Source organism: Chlamydomonas reinhardtii, chromosome 14 (assembly GCF_000002595.2).
Source record: "Chlamydomonas reinhardtii strain CC-503 cw92 mt+ chromosome 14, whole genome shotgun sequence".
Classification (NCBI taxonomy): domain Eukaryota; kingdom Viridiplantae; phylum Chlorophyta; class Chlorophyceae; order Chlamydomonadales; family Chlamydomonadaceae; genus Chlamydomonas; species Chlamydomonas reinhardtii.
In genome coordinates this window covers 3143305-3163973 of record NC_057017.1, presented here as the reverse complement: position 1 = coordinate 3163973, position 20669 = coordinate 3143305, and the positions used below count along the sequence as shown (strand labels likewise).

General features: G+C 64.5%; 2 protein-coding genes across 2 annotated transcripts; one reads left to right on the top strand and one right to left on the bottom strand.

Moving 5' to 3' along the window:
- Positions 1-28: 28 nt before the first annotated feature.
- Positions 29-4238, bottom strand: CHLRE_14g628900v5 (uncharacterized protein). Its single transcript, XM_043070345.1, has 2 exons — positions 3817-4238; positions 29-3547 (listed from the first exon to the last, which is right to left on the bottom strand). The coding sequence occupies exons 1-2, from the start codon at positions 3892-3894 to the stop codon at positions 1337-1339; spliced, it is 2289 nt and encodes a 762-aa protein (XP_042917018.1). The 5' UTR covers positions 3895-4238; the 3' UTR covers positions 29-1336.
- A 1850-nt stretch (positions 4239-6088) lies between these two features.
- CHLRE_14g628850v5 (uncharacterized protein) lies at positions 6089-20658 on the top strand. The gene is made up of 11 exons (XM_043070344.1): positions 6089-6888; positions 6972-7045; positions 7322-7486; positions 7886-8817; positions 9114-9849; positions 10072-15804; positions 16071-16382; positions 16708-16900; positions 17013-17248; positions 17461-17604; positions 17740-20658. Exons 2-11 carry the CDS (start codon positions 6995-6997, stop codon positions 17950-17952), a joined length of 8715 nt encoding a protein of 2904 aa, XP_042917017.1. The 5' UTR covers positions 6089-6888; positions 6972-6994; the 3' UTR covers positions 17953-20658.
- The last annotated feature ends 11 nt before the right edge of the window (positions 20659-20669 follow it).

Genomic DNA, 20669 nt, shown 5'->3' with positions numbered 1-20669 from the left:
CAGCGTTGTTTCACGGACTATGGTTTTTATTAAAGAGAAGTTACAAAAACTGTACGCGTGCCACGCGCATCATCTATAATGCGGACGATGAAGGGCGCAGTCGTGGATGCCCGCCCAGGGCTTCCCACCCGCCCTTTCCTGGCCTCAGGACACTGATGGGAGCCACGACCACTTTCCGGCCACCATGGATTTGCCAGTCACACCACCTGCAACCCCACCGGTTCTGCATCTACCCTTTCAGCTATGACCTATGAAGTCATGGAGGGGCCGGCAATTACCAAGCGTATTCATACCCTTCGTACGTAGGTAAATCCTGGTAAATCCGCGAATGGAGTGAAGGCAGCATCTAATTCCGAATCCGTCCATCAGCAACGTTCATCACATGGGTTACGGGCGCCAGTGCAGCCTAGCCTGCACCTGACCCCGTGCACCCAAACTTATGTATGATGCAACTTAGCTCCCATCGTCCGCCGCGATTCAAAGATGCCCGAAAGCCGTACATTCGACTCCTCTTGTGCATGTCTGGGGCACTGTGGCAGCGCGGCGGCCCTGAGACTCATACTTACCGCTTGTCAGAGTCCCTGCCATACAAATCTGCCAGCATTTGCCATCACGGCATCACCACAACGCATCACCACAAACCTGCGCAGACCCTGTGACATGAACGTGTCGCAGCGCATACCGTACTACGTAGTCCCTAGTCCTCACTCCTTCAAAAGTTCATATTAACATTTAATAGCAAAGTCTCGCCCCGCGCCGTCAACATGCGTCAACGCAAATGGTCACATCTTACGGTACTTCAGGTTTTTATGCAGTGCACTGCCGCACAGTTAACTCATACACATCGCGACCTGCTGTCCCGGGGCGCATTGGGCAAACAGCAAGAAGCGCTCCCCGCGCGCCGCCCTCCCACGCCCAATGTCCGGACACGCCCGCCAGGTAAATGCTACCAACTGCACCGCACCAATCCCAAGTCAGCCACGTCACACCGCACAGGTGCCTGCGCACAACCCCGGCAAACGGCTGCCTGGCGCGGCCTGTTGGCCAAGTGGCCAAACCAGATCCGTTTTACGTCTCCACTCCACAGCACACACACGCCAGGACAGCATCCGAGCGCCAGCGCTGCTGTCGCCGCTGCCGCACACAGAAACGCCCGGGTGCTCCCTGCCGCCGACGTCAGCGCCGCCTCGCCCCTGCCCCCGAAGCAACAGCAGCATCGCCCCCACCCCCGCCCCCGCCTCGCCCCCGCCCCCGAAGCAGCAGCATCGCCCGGGATTCATGTCCCTAAACCGATGCCCCAAATCAAACCCCCAAATGTCAGCCCCAACTCGATGAATCACCGCGGGCTGACCAGGAACGAGCCCTCCCGCACCATCGGCATGCCTGTGATGCTGCCCATGCGCCCCGCCACCCCCATCTCGCCGCTCGCCACGCCGCCCTCCCGCGCGCGCGCCGCGCCGGCCGCGAACTTTCGCGAGGCCAGCATAACCGTGCTCATCAGCGGCAGCACCGCGCCGGCAGTCATGGAGCCCGTGCGCGACGTCGGCAGCAGGTCCAGCCCCGCGGCGCCGCCGGCGAGGCGGCTGCCGCCGCGCGGCGTGGTGGCGGCAGCGGCGAAGGAGCCCTGGCGGCCGGCGAGGGTCAGGTCGTAGCGGCCCGAGCCGCCGCCGCCGCCGATGTTGCTGATCTGGCGGCTGATGGGCGTGGAGGGCGCGGAGGTGCCGGGGCTGTCGGGCGGCATTCCGAGGTGCTGCTGAAGCTGCGTCCCCGAAGCGTAGGCGCCCAGCCCGGGCGAGCTGGGCGCTGCCACCACGCCCATTTGGAGGGCCATGGCGGCGGAGGACGGTCCGAACGGGGAGCCGCCGCGGCCCGGGGCGCCGGAAACGGCGGCGGCGGCGGCTGCGCCGCCGCCGGACGGCGACACGACCGCCGAGGCGCCGGCGAAGCCGTTGCCGCCGTTGGGCGTGGTGACGGAGGCGTCGCGGGAGAGGCCGGAGGGGCCCTCCTTTTCAAAGGCCGCCGCCATGGCGGCCTGCACGTGCAGCGGCGGCGGCTTGCTGGCGGCGCCGCGTGGCAGGCTGTTGTTGATGCGCATGCGCGCCAGAGCCGCATTCATGTGCTCACGCACGATGTCGTTGCCGCCGACGCTGACGGAGCCGCCGAGCTGCGGCACCACGCCACCGGCGGCGCCCGCGGCGCCGCCACCAGCGCGCGGCGAGCTAGTGCCGCCGACGAAGGAGCCCCCGGACGCTGCCTCCCGGATGGCGGAACGCATGCTGCCGGCGCCGCCAGGCGCCGCAACCGCCGCCGCGGCGGCCGCGGCTGCGGCGCCGTACACCCCCGCTGGCGTGTAGCTGCCCTCCGCCATGACTTGCTCCGTGTCACTGGGGTAGTAGTCGCTTACGTAAGCCACGTTCGCGCCGCTGTGTACGCCGCTACCCCCGCCGCCAGCCACGGCGGCGCCGGCGGCGCCATGGCTGTGGATTAGCAGCTCCGGGATGGGCCCAGACAAGGCCTCGGGTGCCATCACCACCCGCGGCGACGGCCCCGTAGCCGTCGGCGAGATGCCCGCCCCCGACTCACGCCCCAGCCGCGAGCCGCCGGCATGGAGCCCGCCGGCGCCGCTGCCAATGGCGCCAATCACGCCCCGTGGATCCGACCGCCTTTCCACCACTAGTGGCGGCGGCCTGGGCGACGAGCCGCTCGGCAGCCCGCTGGAGCCTGCCATGCCGTGTCCGCTGGCGGCGTCCCGCGGCGGCGGCGGGATGAGCTCCCGCCGCGATCCCGCAGCGGACGCGCCGCGAGAACCGCCACGCGAGCCGCCGCCGCGGGACACCCTGCTGCGTGGTTCGCCGCCGCCGCTGCCGCCAACCCCATCCTGGCTACTGGCCCTGCTGCCATCCGTGCGGTAGCTGCCGCCGCTGCCACCACCGCCACCGCTGCTGCCGCCGCCGCCATAGTCGAGCCCAACGATGCCGCCGCCAAGCGACACGCGCGCGCCGCGCCCTGACGTCGTCGCCGACGCCAGTGCCGAGCGGCCACTGGGGCCGGCCGCAATCCCAGGGCCGCCGCCGTTCCGGTCACCGTGCGGCGAGCCCGCTGCCGCGTACCCCGCATCAGCGTCGGTCTCCGCGTCCGTGCCGCTAGGGGTGGTGTCGCCTCCGGCTCCGCCTCCGGCGCCGCCTCCGGGGCCGGTGCCGCTGCCGCGTTGGTGCCGGCTGGCGCGCTGCGCTTGCCGGCCCGCGCGGCTCTTGCCGCGCCGCTGCCCGCTGGGCACGCCACTGCTGCTGTGCGTTCCGCCGTCTCTCCCGCTGCCCGTGCCAAGAGGTGAGCTGCCGCGGTGGTGGTGCGGCGAGGCGCGGCCAGAGCCGCCGCCGCCGATGATGCCGCCGCTGGTTCGGTGGGGGTCGTCGTAGGCGGTTGGGCCCTGAACGTGTGGGCTGTTGTTATGGCTGCCGCGGTGGCTTCCGGTGACGGAGTGCGCAGGTGAGATGTCGGCATGTCGCCCGTTTCGGTCGCTGCTGCGGTACAAAGCCGCTTGGTGGCTCTGTGGGTAACATTGGAGATAAGGAGAGGGATTGGCGACCGTGGGCGCGGGGGCAGCGTGTGCAGCTCGGGAGGGCGAACGGGTGCGGCAGGGAGCCGTGCGGAAGTCGCGCAGACGTGACTCAGGAACGAACTCCCAGCGAAATTGACAACAGTTATATATGCATACACCTTAATGCAGTGAGGCAGGCGCGACTCCGAACGGGCTGTTAATGTTCGTCCATCAATTGAGAGTTGTGGGCGCTTATTGTGGGAGCATAATTGGCGCACCTTTGAGCCGCCAAGAGCCCCATTGCTGCTTGTCATGTGGGATGCAGACTTCAGCCCGGAGCTCTGCCCCCGACGCATTTTGTCCTTGGTGTCCAGAGGGTCAAATTTGTCTGCCGCATCAGGCGGTAGATATACGGGAACACATCCTAAAGCTTGTGCAAGGCGACGCCAGAATCCGGGCGGGTCCTGCGCCCTGCGGGCCATGGTCTGTGTAGTTCTGTGTCTCCCTCAGAGCTCTTCTTCACTGCGCTCAAAACGTTCGCTATGCTATGCTCGTCACATGTCTTCTTGATAGATGCAATACATTGCGAGCTTGGGCACTTCGCTAGTTTGGGCAATGCTTCAGTCGCTTGACTGACTTATCAAGGCTTTTCAAGCGTTCATTTCAACCAGGTTATCTGTGGTATGAACAAAGATGTACCTGGCTCGATAAAGGCCTGTGATAAGTAAGCAGCATGAACAGGCGAGCTGTGTGCAGATGCTGGTGGTAGTAAACTACACGACTGCGTAGAGTTACGTTGCAAGCAGTTTAGTTCAGCAGGGATCCGGAGCCGTCATGCGACCTGCACGGATATTTAGAGGGTCGGGTTTTCTGTGCTGGCACGCGCCAAGACACGCGCACCCCTGCAAGGTAGTGTACGTGCCCTTGGCACAGCGTGCAAGGAGGGTAGGAAATCCGAAAAGTTGCCGGTGGCCTCTGGTTGTAAGGGTGAGCCGGGTACCCTGCCGAGCCAAATTTGGCTGCGTGCGCGGGGGGTTGAAGCTGCCTGGGGCGGGTCGCCGCGGCAGTCCAGATGCCTGCGCCGAGGGATGGCAGATGCCTGCGCGACCCCGCGCCATCAGCACGGATGCCTGCGCGAGGCATTGCAGATGCCGCGGCGCCCCTGCTAGCACATCTGAGCTGCCTATTGTAGCCACCTAGTTGCTTGGTAAAACGCCGCAAGAGGGTCTGGAATGGGTAGGGTCTGGAATGGAAGGGCAGTGAATACGGGGTCCGGCACGCATACACAGCCACACTGCTCAGCCGAGAAGTCAAGGGCTTTGACCATGCTGGCCTAACTGAGTGCGTGCTGATAATAAGAGCAACCATAACACCTTTTTAGATACTTCGGACTGCAGAACTCTGCTGAAGTTGCGACATTAAATGTCAAGGCTTCCTTCTTTTGGGGTTTGTGGTGCCACAAGAAGGCTACACATAAAGCAGTAGCAAGTTTAAAAACTACTGGGCAAGCAGGGAAACAAAAGGCTCTCTGCGAACCGCTGGTTCGCGGGGCGTGACAGCCAACTCGGCGCCGCAGCCAGCTTTCCTAGGGAATACAGCTTGTCACTCAGATAGCAGAGACCATGAAATAGATCACAGCAGGCTCCACGGCTTAAACCCAGCTTTAGCGGCCCCAGACCGTGTTTCCATGTCCGAACCCAAAGTCTCCAACTAGTTGTCACACTGAGTAAATCGCGCTTTGCATCTCTGCGTGTAGAGTATTCTTTAGGAAGCAGGCCGGATTGAGCTGCGTGCTTGCCATGGGCACCGTGGTACACTGGCACCAGCACCAGCACCCACGTGTGTACCGTGCATACTGACATTCCCGCAATCTAAACTCGGCACGCTACGTTTCCGGGGTGGAAATCCACGCCAGTCAAGCTGCGGGGGCATGGCAGCTACGATGCCTGGGCGGACCGCCTCCGGCATCCCAGATGCCTGGGCACGGCAGCTAAGATGCCTGGGCGGACCATCCCCGCCAGTCGAGATGCGTGGACATGGCACCCCAAGATGCCTGCGCAGGGCTACCCCAGCAATCTCAGCTGCGCGTGCGCGGGGATCAGGTTGCCTCTGGAACTTAGCTGCCAGACCAGACCCACCCCGCCAGATGCCTGCGCTAGGCAACTTTCCCACCCTCCGGCGTGCATGGCTGCCAAAGACGGTAGTGCGTATCACAGCAATGGTGCATGGTGTCCTTGATGGCCTACCCATAATACCTGAGAAAGTTCCCTTAACGCCAAAATGGCTAGCCATTTGGAACCGACGTCGATTACAGGCAACAGAATGGGTTTCTACAAGCAATCGCGTGCTGCCTTAGACATAACATCTTGCTCAGGGACGTGAGCCACTACCCAACCACTGAAACCACGCAGAACCCAACCCCGCCCCCTCTCCTCCTCGCTCTTTTGCATTGGGTTTGGTTTAGTTTGGGCTGGTATCTACAACAACAACCCCCCTCCGCCCCTGCCCACAACCTACTGTAAAACTTTGCCGCGGAAGTCCGTCGTTGCCGCCCTGCAGCTGTCCGTCTGCACTTTGGTCATTTGGGGACCCCACCTTTTTCATGGCGCAACGCGCTTGATGACCAGTGGTCGGCGATTGAAGCACCAGTTGCTTTATGTACATGCAGCTTCATTATTTGCTGCACTCTTGAGCAGCGTGCAGCGCCCCAGTACACATGCACTCAAGTAAGGCCAAGCCAACTGGTTTCAATGAAAGAAATCAAGCTTTTGAAGGACACTATCCATCCTTAAATACTAGACTGTTGTACTTTATGTCTTCACGCTTGTCGGGTAAACTTCGCACCAGAATCGTCGGCAGAGCGAAGGCCCATGTGGCCTTAATAACTTTCACTTCATTTCATATCCTCGCCATACTCGCTTTCCCATTACCATTCAGCACGTAGCTGGCCACCAGTCCTCCCAACGGACAAAGTTGGCGCAACGACGCTGCAGAATACATGCTCTGCATGTACCACGGTAGAATGAGTACTGAATAGACCAGGCGGTCACACGCTGCCTGGCGACACTCGAGGGAGACGCAGGCCACTGAGGCGCCCGCTCATGCCAAATTCGGCGACGCCACTCGTCGTTGTGTCCGAGGAAACACTCGGGCAATACACGAGCATCGAATCTGGCGCTCTGGTATTGCAGCTGCACCTATGCCGCGAGAATGCAGGCAGTACACGCACCTCAATTCTCAAAGGGCTCACGTCGTGCCTTCGCCCGGCTGAGGCTAAGCGCAGTCGGACAGCTGAGGAGACTTTCACGCTAGCTGTCGCATCCGGAGGCGCACCGGGTGCCACTGGAGAGGTGAGCGCACAGCGGCGAAAAAACCTTGGCGCGGCAATGACGATGTTTACCAAACAGTACGCACCCGGCATTCCGGAACGCAGGGCAAAGGCAACCTGCTGCAAGAATGGCTTGCCAGCGACGCCACAGCTTCGTCGGCGGCAAGGCTGGCGGCAGGGTGTGTTGTTGGGTCGGTTCCGCTCGTTGCGTCCGCACTGCGCACGGGCAGCTGCTCAGCCGACTCTGTGGGTGGCCCCCCCCCTACGCTCCCCAAGGCAACGAACAGACACAGAGTGCTCATAATGGATCCTTTACTGTCGTGCCGCGTTGGGTGCAAGTTAAGAAGAAGCACCCAGCCCTGACATGCTGCCCTCCCACCCCGCCCCCCGCGTCGCTTGGCCCCCGCCGATCCCTCTGCAGCTGCGCCGCGCAAGGCCGGGCTTGCTCGGTGCAGGTACCTTTCACCGCCGGCCCGGAGGCCTCCCAGCTGTTGCTGCCGGTGCCGCCGCGCCAGTGCCACATTTCCGCTGGTGACGGGGACGAAGGCAGCGGCTCTGATTCCGGCGAGCCTAGCGCCGCTGGCGCGGCGGCAACGGCTGCGGTTGGCATGATGCTGAGGGTAGGCGCGCGACCCTGTAGCCGTTACACTTTGAAAACTCACGTAAACATGTTCAGGCATGTCGCAATCTGCACGATGCCATGAACAAGCCCTTGGATCCGATGAACCCGGTGTGCGTGCGTGTGGATGATGATGGCTTTGTCCGACACGCACGCCTGGCGGAGGAGGATGCGGTATCGCGTACACAACGTGTGCCGTACTTATTGACGGGGTCATGCCGATCCAGTGTGCGTCCAGTCTATTGCCTACGTATGTACCTACCGTGCCGTTGCTACATGGCCGATGCCTTTCAAATCACCACCCTGTGTTGTGCGCTATCCTTACCAGTAAAAGGACTAGCTAGTTGGCTGCAAAACCATTACGCAACCCGGCACTACACCCTACGCACCACCGACGCAGGTTCAGGCCTGCATGCTACTGACGGCGGGCGTGTCATCAGCACCAGCCCCTCCGCCGCCTACCACGACGACGTCCCGCCGCCGCCAGAGCACCGGGCGGCGCGGCAGTAGCATGGGCAGTAGCATGGGCAGCTCTGACGGAGCCGCCGCCGGCGGTGGCGACGGTCGCCGCAGCTGCAGCACCGTCATTGCCTCCGCCGCTGCGACGCTGACGCCAGCGGTGCTGCTGACGCTCGTCGCGCCGGGCCACTCGGCGCCAGCAGCCGCGGCTAGCGGTGACAGGGCGGCGCCGGCGGGCGCCGCCGCCGCCGCCGGCATCACCCGCGCCGCCGCCGGCAGCATAGAAGGCTTCGCTCGTGTGTCTGGCGCGGCGGCGGTGATCGACGCCGATGCTTACGGCATGGTGGCGGCGGCGGCTTCGGCAAGTCAGTTGGCATCGTTGGGGAAGCCGCCGCAGCAGCCGCCTTGCAGGGGCGCAGAGGAGGCGGCTGCTGGTGCCGCCGCCGGCTCCGACCTGCTTCGTACCTGCCCGCTCTCCGCCACAAGCGCTGCAAAACGGGACCCGTCGTCACCAAAGCAGCAGCAGGCGTCTGCACTCATCCCCACTGGGCGCTCCATGTCGTTGACACTAGCGTCGTCGCGGCTGTCGCTCCGCCGTGCCGGCGACGCCGACGGCGGCGGCGGCTCCGCCGGCGCCACCGCCGCCGAGCTGCACCTGCAGCAGCTACAGCTGGCGCGGGCGCTGCGCGCCGCCAGCGGCAGTAGCCTGGGCCTGCTGCAACAGCCGTTGCATCAACAGCAGCAGCAGGCGATGCTGGCGGGTGCTGCCGGTGCTGGCGGTGGCTGCGGCGAGCGAACAGTGATGCTGACAGCGGCTGGGCTGATGGCGATGGGAAGCGTGCCGTGCTGCGTGACGATGCTCAACTACCCAGGGTGCGTGAGATTAAAGATTGTTCTGCTGATAGCTGCATGCTTGGAACCACACCGCGCGCAAGAGGAGCAGATAGACGATCCGCAGATGTCGATAGATCATTATTAGATGTCAATCGCGGGCAATGTGTGTGTGTGTGTGTCTAGTTGATGCGGCTTATTACTTGATTGCTTGCCTGGGAATAGAATTCGTTTCGCATGACATTGTCATCACATGCCTGCTTATGCTCGTCACACGCATCACGCTCACACGTCCGGCTGCACGCGTGCCCGCGCGCTGCCTCGCTTGCCGCCCGCAGGAGTATCCTGTTCCAGAACGCCCGCAGTGTTGCCTTTTTTGGCGACCTCGTAGGACGGCCCTTGGGCGGCCAACTGCTGGCGAGGCTGTTGGGCGGCGCCGCCGCTGGCGGAGGCGGCGGTGGTGGTGGCGGCGCCGCCGCCACCAGGAGCGCCGCCAGCATGGATGTACAGGGCAGCATTGCCCGTGGCGGCGGCCATCCGTCTTCGGCTGCCGCCGCCGCCACCGCGGCTGCCGCCGCAGCCAGGCGCCATTCAGGAGTGTTCAACGGCGGTGCTGGGGCCTCCGCGGCGGCTGGTGCCTCGGTGTGTGTGGAGGGCGTGGCGGAGGGCGTTGTACTGACAGCCATGGGCGACGAGAGCGGTGACGAGGAAGACCAGGAGGAGGCGGCCGAGGCGGCGCGCAGCGGTTGCACGCCAAGGGCCGCCGGCGCCGGCAGCTGCGGCCTTTCGCGTGCTCCGAGCCAGCATCACCAGCGGCAGAAGGCGGCGGATGCATCGCCGGCCGACACGCTCATGTCCACGTTCCGACAGTTGCAACAGCCCACGAGCGCCAGCAGCAGCAGGAGCCGCCTGCAGGCGCCGCCGCCGTCGGCGGCCGCACCGGCGGCGGCTACGGAGCAGCAGTATCAGCAACCCGCCGGTAAAGTGGTCATGGGCGGCGGAGCCGGCGGCGGTGGCCATGCTTCTGCTGGGGACCTGCTGAGTTGCATGCTCGCGGCGATTGAGCGTGGCGAGGTAGGTACGCGTGTAGCAGGTGGCGGCGCAAAGTCTGGCTCTGCATCTTTATTTCAAGCTGGTCACAATGCAACTGCAGCTTACTTGCTTGTTTGCTCCGTCGCAACATGCGTATCGTAACCATACATGAGCATATTGGCTCAGTCGGCATGCAGTCTAGTTTCCGTCCTTTTGCGGAGGTTGAAATACATGCACTACTACATGCGTCTCATACAACTTCAGGCATTCGAGGCCGTCGTTCAAGTCACGGCGGCTGGCGCGTCCTACTGGTGCATCGGGGACGGCGCTGGCGGCCCTGCTGCCACAGCCACAGCTACAGCCGCCAGCGCCGCCGCTGGCAGTAGCAGACCTGGGGCCATGCAAAATGGCGGCAATAGCAGCCACCACGGCTATGAACCATCTCGCCCAGCGCACTTCTCCGTCGGGCCGTCGTCGCCGGTGCCGGCACGACTGCTGCACAACGCCGGACGGGGGCCCCAAAAGCGCCTGTCGCCGCAGCCGTCGCTTCACCAGGAGGGGCAACAGCACCAAACCAGCTCGCCCTACGACTCGGACAAATGCTGCGACGAGAGCTTAACGGCCACATCGGGCGTACCGCGGCTGTTGACGGGATTGGTGGCGGCGCCGGCGGCGGACAGGCGGCTGCCGCCGAACATGCACATGCAGGTCGTGGATCCAGAATCCGCGTCGTACATGCCGGCGGCGGCGGCGGCCGTGAGCGGCAGCGTGTCAGGCCGGCTGCAGGGCAGGCTAGGGTATTCCTGCGTTCCTGCTCAGGCACTGTACCGTAGCACGGACGGCGCGTGCTATGGCGGCGCCAACGGCTACGCAGCAGTAGCAGCCGCGGCGCCGTCGAGTGCGGCAGAAGCGAATCCCTACGAACCGGATGCGGTAGAGAGAGCACTGCTTGAGGCGCTTCTGTCCAACGGCGGCGGCGGTGGCAAGGGTGGCGGCGGCAGCCGCCGTGGCCGGCGGCGCGGCGGCGCCGCCGTTGGCGGCGCCGATCCTGCGGCGGCGCCTGCTGGCGTTGCCAGCAGCAGAGGCGCTCCTACGGCTGCGGTGACAGCGGTTGTGGCTGACGCGGCCGCATTGGGGAATGGAAGCATTGCAAGGGCCGGCATTGCAGCCGTAAGCGCCAGGAAGGGAGGCCTGGCAGCCGGCGGCGGCGGCAGCCATGTTCAGTCACGCCGCCGGCTGACCTTCGCGCCCGACGCGACGGCGGCCGGGGACACAGCCACCTCCGTCGCCACCACGGACGGCTTGGATGTTGACTGTGGCAGTACTAGCAACCGGCACACACACGCGGCACCACGCCGATGCATCACGACTGTGTGGGGCCCTGGCTCTGGGGGTGGCGGTGGCGGTGGCGGCGGCAGCACTGTTGTGCCGCGGCCGCCGCCGGACGAAGCTGCCACTTCCGCCAGCACAGCCTCCGCCACTGCAGCCACCACACCAGCAGCCGCCAGCTCCGCGGCCACCCCCTCAACCCGCTCCGCCACTCCGGCTGCCTCTGGCATAGCTGCCGCTGCCGGCGGCCACGGCTACAGCAGTGGCAGCAATGCAGCGGCCCCCGCCGCCGCCGCCGCGACCGCCTCGCGGGCTGTCGTGTTGGCGCCCGCCGACGTCGCCAGCAGCCAATCTGACCATCCCGCGGCGGCGGCCGCAGCAGCGGCGGCCGCAGACGCCTCGTACCTCCACGGCAGCCTCAGCCTCAGCCTCAGTCTGACTGACGCCTCACCCAGCTGCGCGGGTCGCAGCGCACAGGCCTGTGCCCTCAACTCCCCAGGCGCCGCCCTGCTGTTGATGTCCAATGAAGGCAACGCCTTCTCCTCACTGCTGGCGACGGCGTCGCCGTTATCAAGGCCGGCGGCCGCGGCAGCGGCGGCGGTGGCGGTGGCGGCGTCAGGCGCGGCTGCAACAAGCACCCGCACGGCCGCGACAGCAACTGCCCCAAAGGCTTTGCGGCCGCCGCCGCTGGCGACGGGTGCCGCAGCCGGCACTTCTGCTAGTGGCAGCGCAGCCGTTGGCAGTGGCGACAATGGCGGTGGCGGCGGCGGTGTCTGGCGCTTCCTGCGGCGCTCGTTGTTGAGCAGCAAGCGCCTCGGCGGCGGCCGCCGCCAGGCAGACAGCAGTGGCGGCAGTGACGGCGACGACGCATTTAACAGCGGCGGTTCCCACTTCCCACTGGTTCCCACCGCCCGGTTTGCCAGCTGTACCGCTGCTGGCAGCAGCAACGGCGCCCTGCGCCGGCGCGCCCTGGCAGTGTCCGCACAGTTTGGGCGGTTGGCGGGAGACGGCGGCGCTGGATCCGGATCCGGCGGCGGCGGCGGCGGCGGCCGTGATGGGGCCCTGATGGCGCGTTCGCAGTCACAGGACTTGACTGCTGTCGCTCCAAAGGCGGCGGCGGTGGCGGCGGCAGAGGCAGCAGCGAGCACCAGCGGCAGTGGCTTCAGTCCCGCCGCCAATCGGCGCCTGCTGTTGACTGCACCACAGCTGGCGATGCCGCCGCCGCAGTTGCCGCAGCTGGCGGCGGCGCCGCCGCCAGCACTGGACAGCCCTCCTGGTTATGGCGGCGTTGGCGGCGACGGCGGCGGCGGCAATAGCATGATGGCGATGCTGCGGACGTACGACTCCGCGTCAGCCGCCATCCAGCAGGAATCCGGCGGCAGCGGCCGCCTGCCGTCGCTGGCGGCGTGCGTCGCGCCGCGTGACCTGTTGATGACGGAAGATGTCGGCGTTGGCAGCATCTATGCAAGTGGCGACGGCGGCGGCGGCGGCGGCTTTGGTACGCTGCTGCTTAGCAGCCGCGGCGGCATCGGCGGCGGCGCCAGCGGCGCCCGCGGCGCCAACAGCATCAGCGGCGGCTCCGCCGCCGCCGGCGACACAATGTCGAGGATTGTGGCGGCGGCGGCGAACGCGAGTGCAAAGAAGCGCCGCATGCCGCGCCGGGCAGCCAGCACATTATTTGATGGCATCGGCGGCGGCATCAGCGGCGGTGGCGGCGGCGTGCCTCCTGCTGTAACGTCGGCAACAGCGGCGGTCGCGGCGGCGGCGGCGGCGGCCGCATTTGGCACTGCTGGCGTCAGCAGGCCGCTTGTCGGCGTGACGCCGGCGGCCGCCACTCGCACCCGGTCGTGTGTGTTTGAGCCGTTGGGATCTGGGCAGCTGCAGGAGTTGATGGATCCATCGACGACGCCCTCTCTGGGACCCGACGGCGGCGGCGCCACTGCCGGCGGCGGTGCTAGTGCCGCCGCTGGCCGGGGCACGACTGCACAGGCGGCCGCTGACACGCCGCAGACGCTGAAAGGTGTAGCGCAGGACGCCGCCGCCACCGCAGCCAATATCTCTTATCCCAGCGTTGACCTTCCATTCCCACCTCAGCACCAGCAGCCCTATCACAATGCAACCGATGGAGGGGTGGCAGCAGGCGCGATGCTGGCGGTTTCATCATTTTCCCACACAGCAGCAACGACTGACGTTGTTCCAACAAGCGGCAACGGCGCCGGCGGCGGCACCAATGGCGGCGGCACCAGCGGCTGCGGCGCCTGCAGCAGCGTTGGAATTGTCACCACAAACGCCAGCACCGCTGGCGACGGCGCCGGCGGTGAGACGAGCAGCTTGACGCGTGCTTTCCTGGCAGTCATGGCAGGTTCCACCAACTCCGGTGCCTCTGTAACGGCTGCGGTTGGCGCACGCGCGCTGGGAAGCGGCGGCAGCGACGGCGTCGGGCGCGTATCCGCTCTGCTGCAGCTACCCGGCAGCGCCGGCGCCAATGCTGCTGCTACTGCTGCTGCCACTGCTGCTGCTACAGCCGTCGGCGCGGTCTCGGGTGCCTCACTCGAGAGCTCGGGGAGGGTGACACGGGCGGAAGCCTCTCTGACTGACCTGCAGGAGGGCCGGGACTTTGCCGGCACGGCACCCATCAGGCTACTGCCGACGCCGGAGCTACTGCCGCGGTCGGCGGCTGCTACAGCTGCTACAGCCGCCGGGCCCGTGCCCGTGCCGGGCGACGGCGAGCCGTCGCCGTTCCTGACGCGGGAGTCCATACAGCACAACCACACCGCGTCAGCAGCCATGCCCCAGTTTCGCCTGGACGGCTCTACTTCGGCTACTGCCGCCGCCACCGCCGACGCCGCCTCCACCTCCGCCGCCGCCGCCGCCTGCGACGGCAACAACACCATGAGTGCCGCTGCCGCGGCAGTAGCTGCAGCAAGATTGGCAGCCGCCGCAACTGCCGCCGCCGCCGGCTACGCCGCTGATTACGCGGATGTGGATCCAGATTTTGGCAATGTGGATCCCGATCTTGGCGATCATGCGTGCCTTGAGTACAAAACACGCCTGCGGAGGGCGGCGCGGGCGTCTCGTAGTGCCGTCGACCTTTCGCCCATGTACACCGCCGCATTCCGGCGGCATGCCCTGGCAGGCGCTTCGGCGGAGGAGGCCGCCGCAGCTGCCTCCAAAGAGCTTGCGACTGCTGCCGCGATTCAAAACCTGGACGCAGCTACTGGCGCCGCCGCTGCTTCTTCAGCCGGCGCCGGTGCAAGCACTGGTGGTGCTACAGCCGCATCAGGTGCGGGCACGGGTGGTGCTACAGCCAATGTGGCAGCCGCGCTCCGCGCGGCGCGGCGGCGGTCCTACGTCGTCGTGCTGCCTTCCGCGCTGTCAGCTTTATCGCCATCCCTTGCCGCCTCCCTTGGCGCGGCGTCGCCGTCCGCCGCCGCTGCGTCGGCGGCGGCGGCCGCAACCGCGGCCTCAGCGGCACACTTCAGCCTGTATGCCCCTGACACCAGCAGCGGCGGCGGCGCGTTCTTTGGTGGCGCAACGTCACAGGCGGCACGGGCTGTGTCCAACTCGACAACGGGCCCGCCGCCGCCGCCGCACGCCGTGACGTCAACGGCGGCGCGGCCGCCGCGCCTGCTGAACGACCCAGCCTCCCGTGTGCAGAGGCTGTCGACCTCCTTTCCACAACTGACCTTCGGTGGCGGCAGCGGCGGCGGCGCCGCCGCCGCCGCCGATCCCTTTGCTGGAGGCGCGGCGGCAGGCGCGGCCGCCATCGACGCCGCCGCTCCGGCGGATTCCTCAACGTCGCCTGGCGCAGTGCTGGGCACCGCAGTGTCCGCCGCCGCCCGCTCGCCGCCGCCGGGGCGGCCACTGGAGCGTGTCGGGTCCTGCAGATCCACCCGCCTCAGGAGCCACGCGCCGTCGGCGCTACAGCTGGGCGGCGGCGGCGGCGGCGGCGCCACAGACAACGGCGGCTGTGGCGGCGGGTCCCCCGGCGGCGGCGGCGGCGTTACCGTACCGAGTGAGGCGGCCAGCCCCAGGCTTTGGTTCAGGAGGCCCTCAGAAGCTCCAGGCTTTCGGAGTGCGGAGGGCAGTCCGGTCGCCAGTCCCGATGGCGGCGCCGCCGGCGGCGGGCGCGGCATGCTGTTTGGCCAAGCTGGCGCCGCGTCTATAACTGCCGTGGATAGCGCACCAGTGATGCTGGCGGCGGTGGAGCAAGCAGGCACAGGGGCTGCGGGTGCGGCGGGTGCGGCGCCGCTGACGCGCTCACGTTCCGGCATCGCCGCCGGTATCAGCCTGCGCCGTGGCTTCAGTGCCATCAACCGCGGGCGACTCTCCAACGTCAGCAACAGCAGCCACCTGCAGCCAGCAGGAGGCGGCGGCGGCGGCGGTGGCGCTGGCGGCGGTGGCGGTGGCGGCGGCGCACCGGCAGCGGCATCGCCCGACGGCGGCGCCGGTGGGGAGTGCAGCAGGGACCTAGGTGACGTGAGCTATAGCAGTCTCTCACGCAACCTAGTGCCTGTACTTGATGCTGGAGTCGGATTCGGCGTCAGCAGGGCCGGCGTCAGCAGCAGCGGCATCGGCGGCGCCGCCGCCGCCGCCGCCAGTAGCTACAGCAGCGCCCACGTCCGCACGTGGGCGGACGCGCACAGTGGTCGCCTGGATGGCAGACCCGTAAGTTTCGCCATAGCGCCCCATAGTTTGCTGCTGCTGCTCTGTTGACACTGGCTCTTCGGCGACTCTTAACGGCTAATTCTGACGGCTACAAGTAGCCGTCAGAATTAGTCGTTAAGAGGCCTTTATTAGCAACAAGGATAGCGCCTTGGTCATCCATGTATATATCGCTTGTGCCATCAATAAACGCACACCTTCCCATAACCATGTGCACGAGCCAGCAGTACGTAATTCGCTGACCCTGCGCTGTCACGTGTCCCGTTCAGGCCACACCGTTGCCATCGCACCGGTCGACGCGGGGTCGCGCCAGTGCCGCCGCCTACGGCCCCAACACGACATACACGCCGCCATTGGCGGCCGGCGGCAGTCGCCCCGTCTACCACAAGATCCACATTGCGGTGTGCCCCGCGCCCGCCGCCGCCGCCACCGGCTTGGTCGGAGACGCGGCGGCAGGGCCGGCGGCGGCGCCTGGCGGCGGCGGCCGCCAGCCGGTGACGCTGACGCTGACCCAGATCGACGTGACGGAGCAGGTGGAGGCGCAGGACCGCCTTGGCAGGCTGCTGGAGCAGGAGCACAAGGTGGGTGGGTGCAGCGGCATGAGTGGTTACACAATGGCAGCACTGCTACCGGCTTGCGGCATGCGGTGCCTCGGAGCGGCGTAACGGTGTTTGCTGCTTCCCGGCTCCACTCGGCCACGCCCGCTGCCCTGAACGTGATGGGTACTGTGTGTGCAAACATGTGGCTCGCATGAGGATTCGGTACCGAGCGTCACATTTCTTGCTCTAAGCGGGGTCAGCCCAACTTCCCAGCTGCGGTAAAGCTGACACCCGTTGTCTCTCTCGCTGGCTTGGTGCGAAAGCAAGCTCACCTTACACGCGTACACCGATTCTGTATGTTTTGCAGGTTCTGGAGAGCATCTTCCCGCGTCACGTGATCGAGTACCTGGCGCTGAACAGCACAGCGCAGGCGTCAGGGCTCGGCGGCGCCCGGCCTGGCGCGGGCAGCCTGTTCCAGTGCCCGGCCGCACGCGCGTGCAAGCTGGCGTCACTCGCGACCTGGCACCCCGGCGTCACCATCATGTTTACGGACATTGTCGGTGAGTCCGGTGAGCCAGGAAAGGACCACGTCAATCACGTTTTGCGGAACATTCGTGACCGCTGCCCTGATCGCTTGAGTAACATGTGCTCTTTCCCTGCCCGTGGCCGCAGGCTTCACGAACATGTGCCACGAGTGCCAGCCGCTTGAAGTGATGGCGTTTCTGAACGACCTCTTCAGTCGCTTCGACGGCCTTGTGGACATCTACAAGGTGTACAAGGTGGAGACCATTGGCGACTGCTACATGGTGGCGGGCGGGCTGGTGGCGCACGATGACGATGGCTACAAGTCGGTCATCAGCGGGAAGGAGGACCCGCTGCACGCAGTGCGCGTCATGGAGTTTGCCAAGGTGCGCGCGGTTGCGACAATGCCCAGTCTAGGACATGCGAAGGTTGTGTGTGTGTGTGTGTGTGTGTGTGTGTGTGTGTGTGTGTGTGTGTGTGTGTGTGTGTGTGTGTGTGTGTGTGTGTGTGTGTGTGTGTCGAGTACGCTCTCATCTCTGCAATTGACCATGCTCTGATCACGGTGCTCCATTTTACGATGGTGCATGTGCTTGTGCAGGCCATGCTGCGCGCGGCGCGCGAGGTGCGCATGCCGCACAACGGCGAGCCCGTGCGGCTGCGCGTGGGGCTGCACAGCGGTCCCGTCACCAGCGGCGTCGTGGGCGACCGCATGCCGCGCTTCTGCCTCTTCGGTGACACAGTGGTGAGTTCTGCGTCATCATGAAAAGTTGCGGCAGCACTTTCTGGTCCAAGCCTGCAGTTCGCGCTATCCGTGCGGTGCTCAACAAGGCTCGACAACTATTAAACAAACGCGTCACGTGACTCTTGTCTGTTGCAGAACGTGGCGAGCCGCATGGAGAGCACGTGCCGGCCCGGCCACATCCACGTCAGCGCGGCCACTCAGGCGCGGCTGCCCAACGAGCCGTGGTGTGACCTGGGCATGACGGCGGTGAAGGGGAAGGGCCAGATGCGCACATTCGAGTGGGATGCCGACGCGGACGAGCATCTGGATGGGCAGCAGCTGCAGCGCGTGCTGGGGCTGTACCTGTAGCGGGGAGACGGCATGCAACATAAGCATACGCTACATACGCATGCAAACATTGACTATGCACGAAATTATCTCAAGGTTGCACGCAACTCAAAGCGAATGAAACTAACTCCAGTGAGTATATAGTGTACGTACGAAGTTAATGTATGGTGGGTACCCGCCGGGTTACAAATGGCACGAAACCTGCAAGCTGGAAAACGAGACACGCACAGCAGAATGTGCCTATAATCGCATGCACATACTGCTGCACGTGCTGCGCATAATCTGCTAATCCAGTCTTGCTCTTGACATTTCTACAACACTTCTACATTTCTGATATACTATCCACGGCACCTCTGTACGAGTCGCCCGGACAGCCACACACACGGTGTGCAACATTATTGCGTGCGAGCATGCAAAGCAAGAGGAATGCTACTGGGTGTGCTGCTGGTGGAAAAAGCTAAAAGATGTCGCAACTCGCAAGTGCGCACTTATGGCTATGCCGTCTGTGTCTCTGCTGTTGAGCAGGTAGGGTGGTGCTGGGTGAGCAAATGAGATTGAAGAGCTGGTTATCAGGTAGCACAGGCTTTTTTGCTTAGCTAAGGGTTCCAGGGGGGGGGAAAGCCCCCCAGGAACACCCCTGTCCGTGGCTGGTGGCTGGTGCGTCGGCAAAACATAGCATACTGGCGCAAACCGCGGCTGCTACGTATTAGTATGTGTTAATGCCTATTGCATGTAAATAGGTGGCAGGGAAAATTCGGGCGGAGCGAGAAGTGCCTTCGCACGTCCATGGACAATTGACTTTCGCCACGTCCGGATTTGCGGGGATGCCAAAGGCCCCCAACATAGAGGCGTGTGCTTAGTAGGCGCCCGCGTCAAGGTGGCTGGGTTGATAACGACCCGGGATCAGCCCTTTTCCTGCCATAAGGCAGCCACCTCCTTGTTGCTTAGCTAGCATGATGCATCAAGTACGGCTTTACGTACCTTACTCGACCAATTCAAAGCACGGCAACCATGCACCAAATTTGGATCTCAACAGAGCTGGCCTCCAGCAAACCGCTTACGTTTAGGCACATCGCAAATTCGTATACGGCTCGAGCATGCATGCTCGGGGGTTGGCCCGGGTGGTTGGCATGGGTGGTTAGGGGCTTGGGGGCTTGGCTTTACACAACACACGGGATGGTCGGACACGCACGCACGTGATAAAGTAACGTGTCCTGGGCTTGCACATGGTGCGGATGCATGGCTGATGTATTCGTTGGATGGGGGGAGGGTTGGCCCTTGATCGCCAGCCAGAAATGAGTGTTGCGTTTTGGGACCGTTGGAAGAATTGGTAGCAGCATACATGTCAGTCTGCTGTGTTGTTGCAGTCTCACATATTGAAGGAGTGGGCCGATGGGAAATTTGGACGGTGATAGGACAGAAGACAAATGGCATTGAAGTGAAACCCAAGGGTGTGGGACAACAGTAGTTGTGTGTGGTAACAGTAGTTGTGGGATAACCGAAGTTGAACGTGTATTGGGGGGGGGGTTAGATTGAGTTCGGGGATTCTGAAGTTGATGACTTTACGGAGGCGGGGTTGGACTGGGCGGGCATGATGGCGCAGGTGGCTAGTGTGATGCACGCTTGTCACATACAGCCTGACCGACACGAACCGTGCCAGGCCCGCCGGTCACCCGCCATATTTTGAAACCAGTAGTGTGTTGTGGATGCGTCATTCCACTGCGGGTCAGTCTGATGATGAGGGAATATGTCCGGCGTATGGATGAGGGTCTGGAGGGGGGACAGTCGTGGGGGACAGTGTTGGAAGGCAAAGATGGGCATGGGGGGAAGCATTGGAGGTGGGAGATAGGAGATGGAGGGAGCGTTGAGGCGTATGGCTTGATGGCGCCTGGAAGGCGAACCGACGCGTTGTCGCATGTCCAAAATGTGCCAGGGGTGAAGTGTGCGGGATGCAAGGGCGTGAACAGGGGTTAGCAATTCAACACCTTTCCTCGCTTCTTAATACTTACCAGTCTACGCGTGTGTGGGCTTGTGATCATGCAGCTGTGTGGGAGGCCGGGATGCCTGATGAGGGCATCTAGATAATATGGTGGAAAGGACGACGGAAGTCCAGCACCAGATTCTAGACTTCTAGACTTCTAAACTTCTAGGAGTTGCAGATGTGGGCCAAGCAGTTGTCGCTCGTTGGGTGGCGTTGGGCCTCGGGCGTAGTCGCAGTTAGCCTGCTGCCCCCAGGCGGGGCTACTCGCAGGTATTCAGCGCGTCTGAGCGCTAATGCGTCATTCCGTGCGTGCGCGCGGCTAGGCCGCATATCTGAGCACTGTTGCAGTATGTTTTAGAAACTGATTACGGTAATTGGCACACAGGTGGAGAGCTGGGTTGGAGAGGTGGATTGGAACAAGTGGGGCAGTGGGCGCGGATGGGGAGGCAGGCGTGAACCTGTGGATGGAGGCAAGAAGGGAGTGCCGAAGCGTGTTGCGGCGTGCCGGTGCGTGTTGCTTCTACTCAGTTTCATGATTTCTGGATAACGGTTGCTTCAGGTTCCTTTGGCTGGCGGTAGATGCGCCGGGGCTCTGGGGACTGGGGCGAGCCGCATGTTGTCAGCCACTCAGCACGCTATGCGCAGCGATACAACGCGGCACGGCGCCTCATCAGTGCAGCGTACGCTGCGGTCTCCCTGCTGCGGTTCGCGGCGTGGGGCGTGCAACACTGTAACGGGTCGAGAGCTCGAGACTCGG

Bases quoted from the DNA above. Each gene is read 5' to 3' on its own strand.
- CHLRE_14g628900v5 (XM_043070345.1), bottom strand. From the start codon at position 3,894: ATGCGTCGGGGGCAGAGCTCCGGGCTGAAGTCTGCATCCCACATGACA. The intron at 3,548-3,816 runs GTGCGCCAATTA...TGTTACCCACAG, and splicing joins GGGCTCTTGGCGGCTCAAAG to AGCCACCAAGCGGCTTTGTA.
- CHLRE_14g628850v5 (XM_043070344.1), top strand. From the start codon at position 6,995: ATGGCTTGCCAGCGACGCCACAGCTTCGTCGGCGGCAAGGCTGGCGGC. The intron at 8,818-9,113 runs GTGCGTGAGATT...TGCCGCCCGCAG, and splicing joins ACGATGCTCAACTACCCAGG to GAGTATCCTGTTCCAGAACG. The intron at 9,850-10,071 runs GTAGGTACGCGT...ATACAACTTCAG, and splicing joins CGGCGATTGAGCGTGGCGAG to GCATTCGAGGCCGTCGTTCA.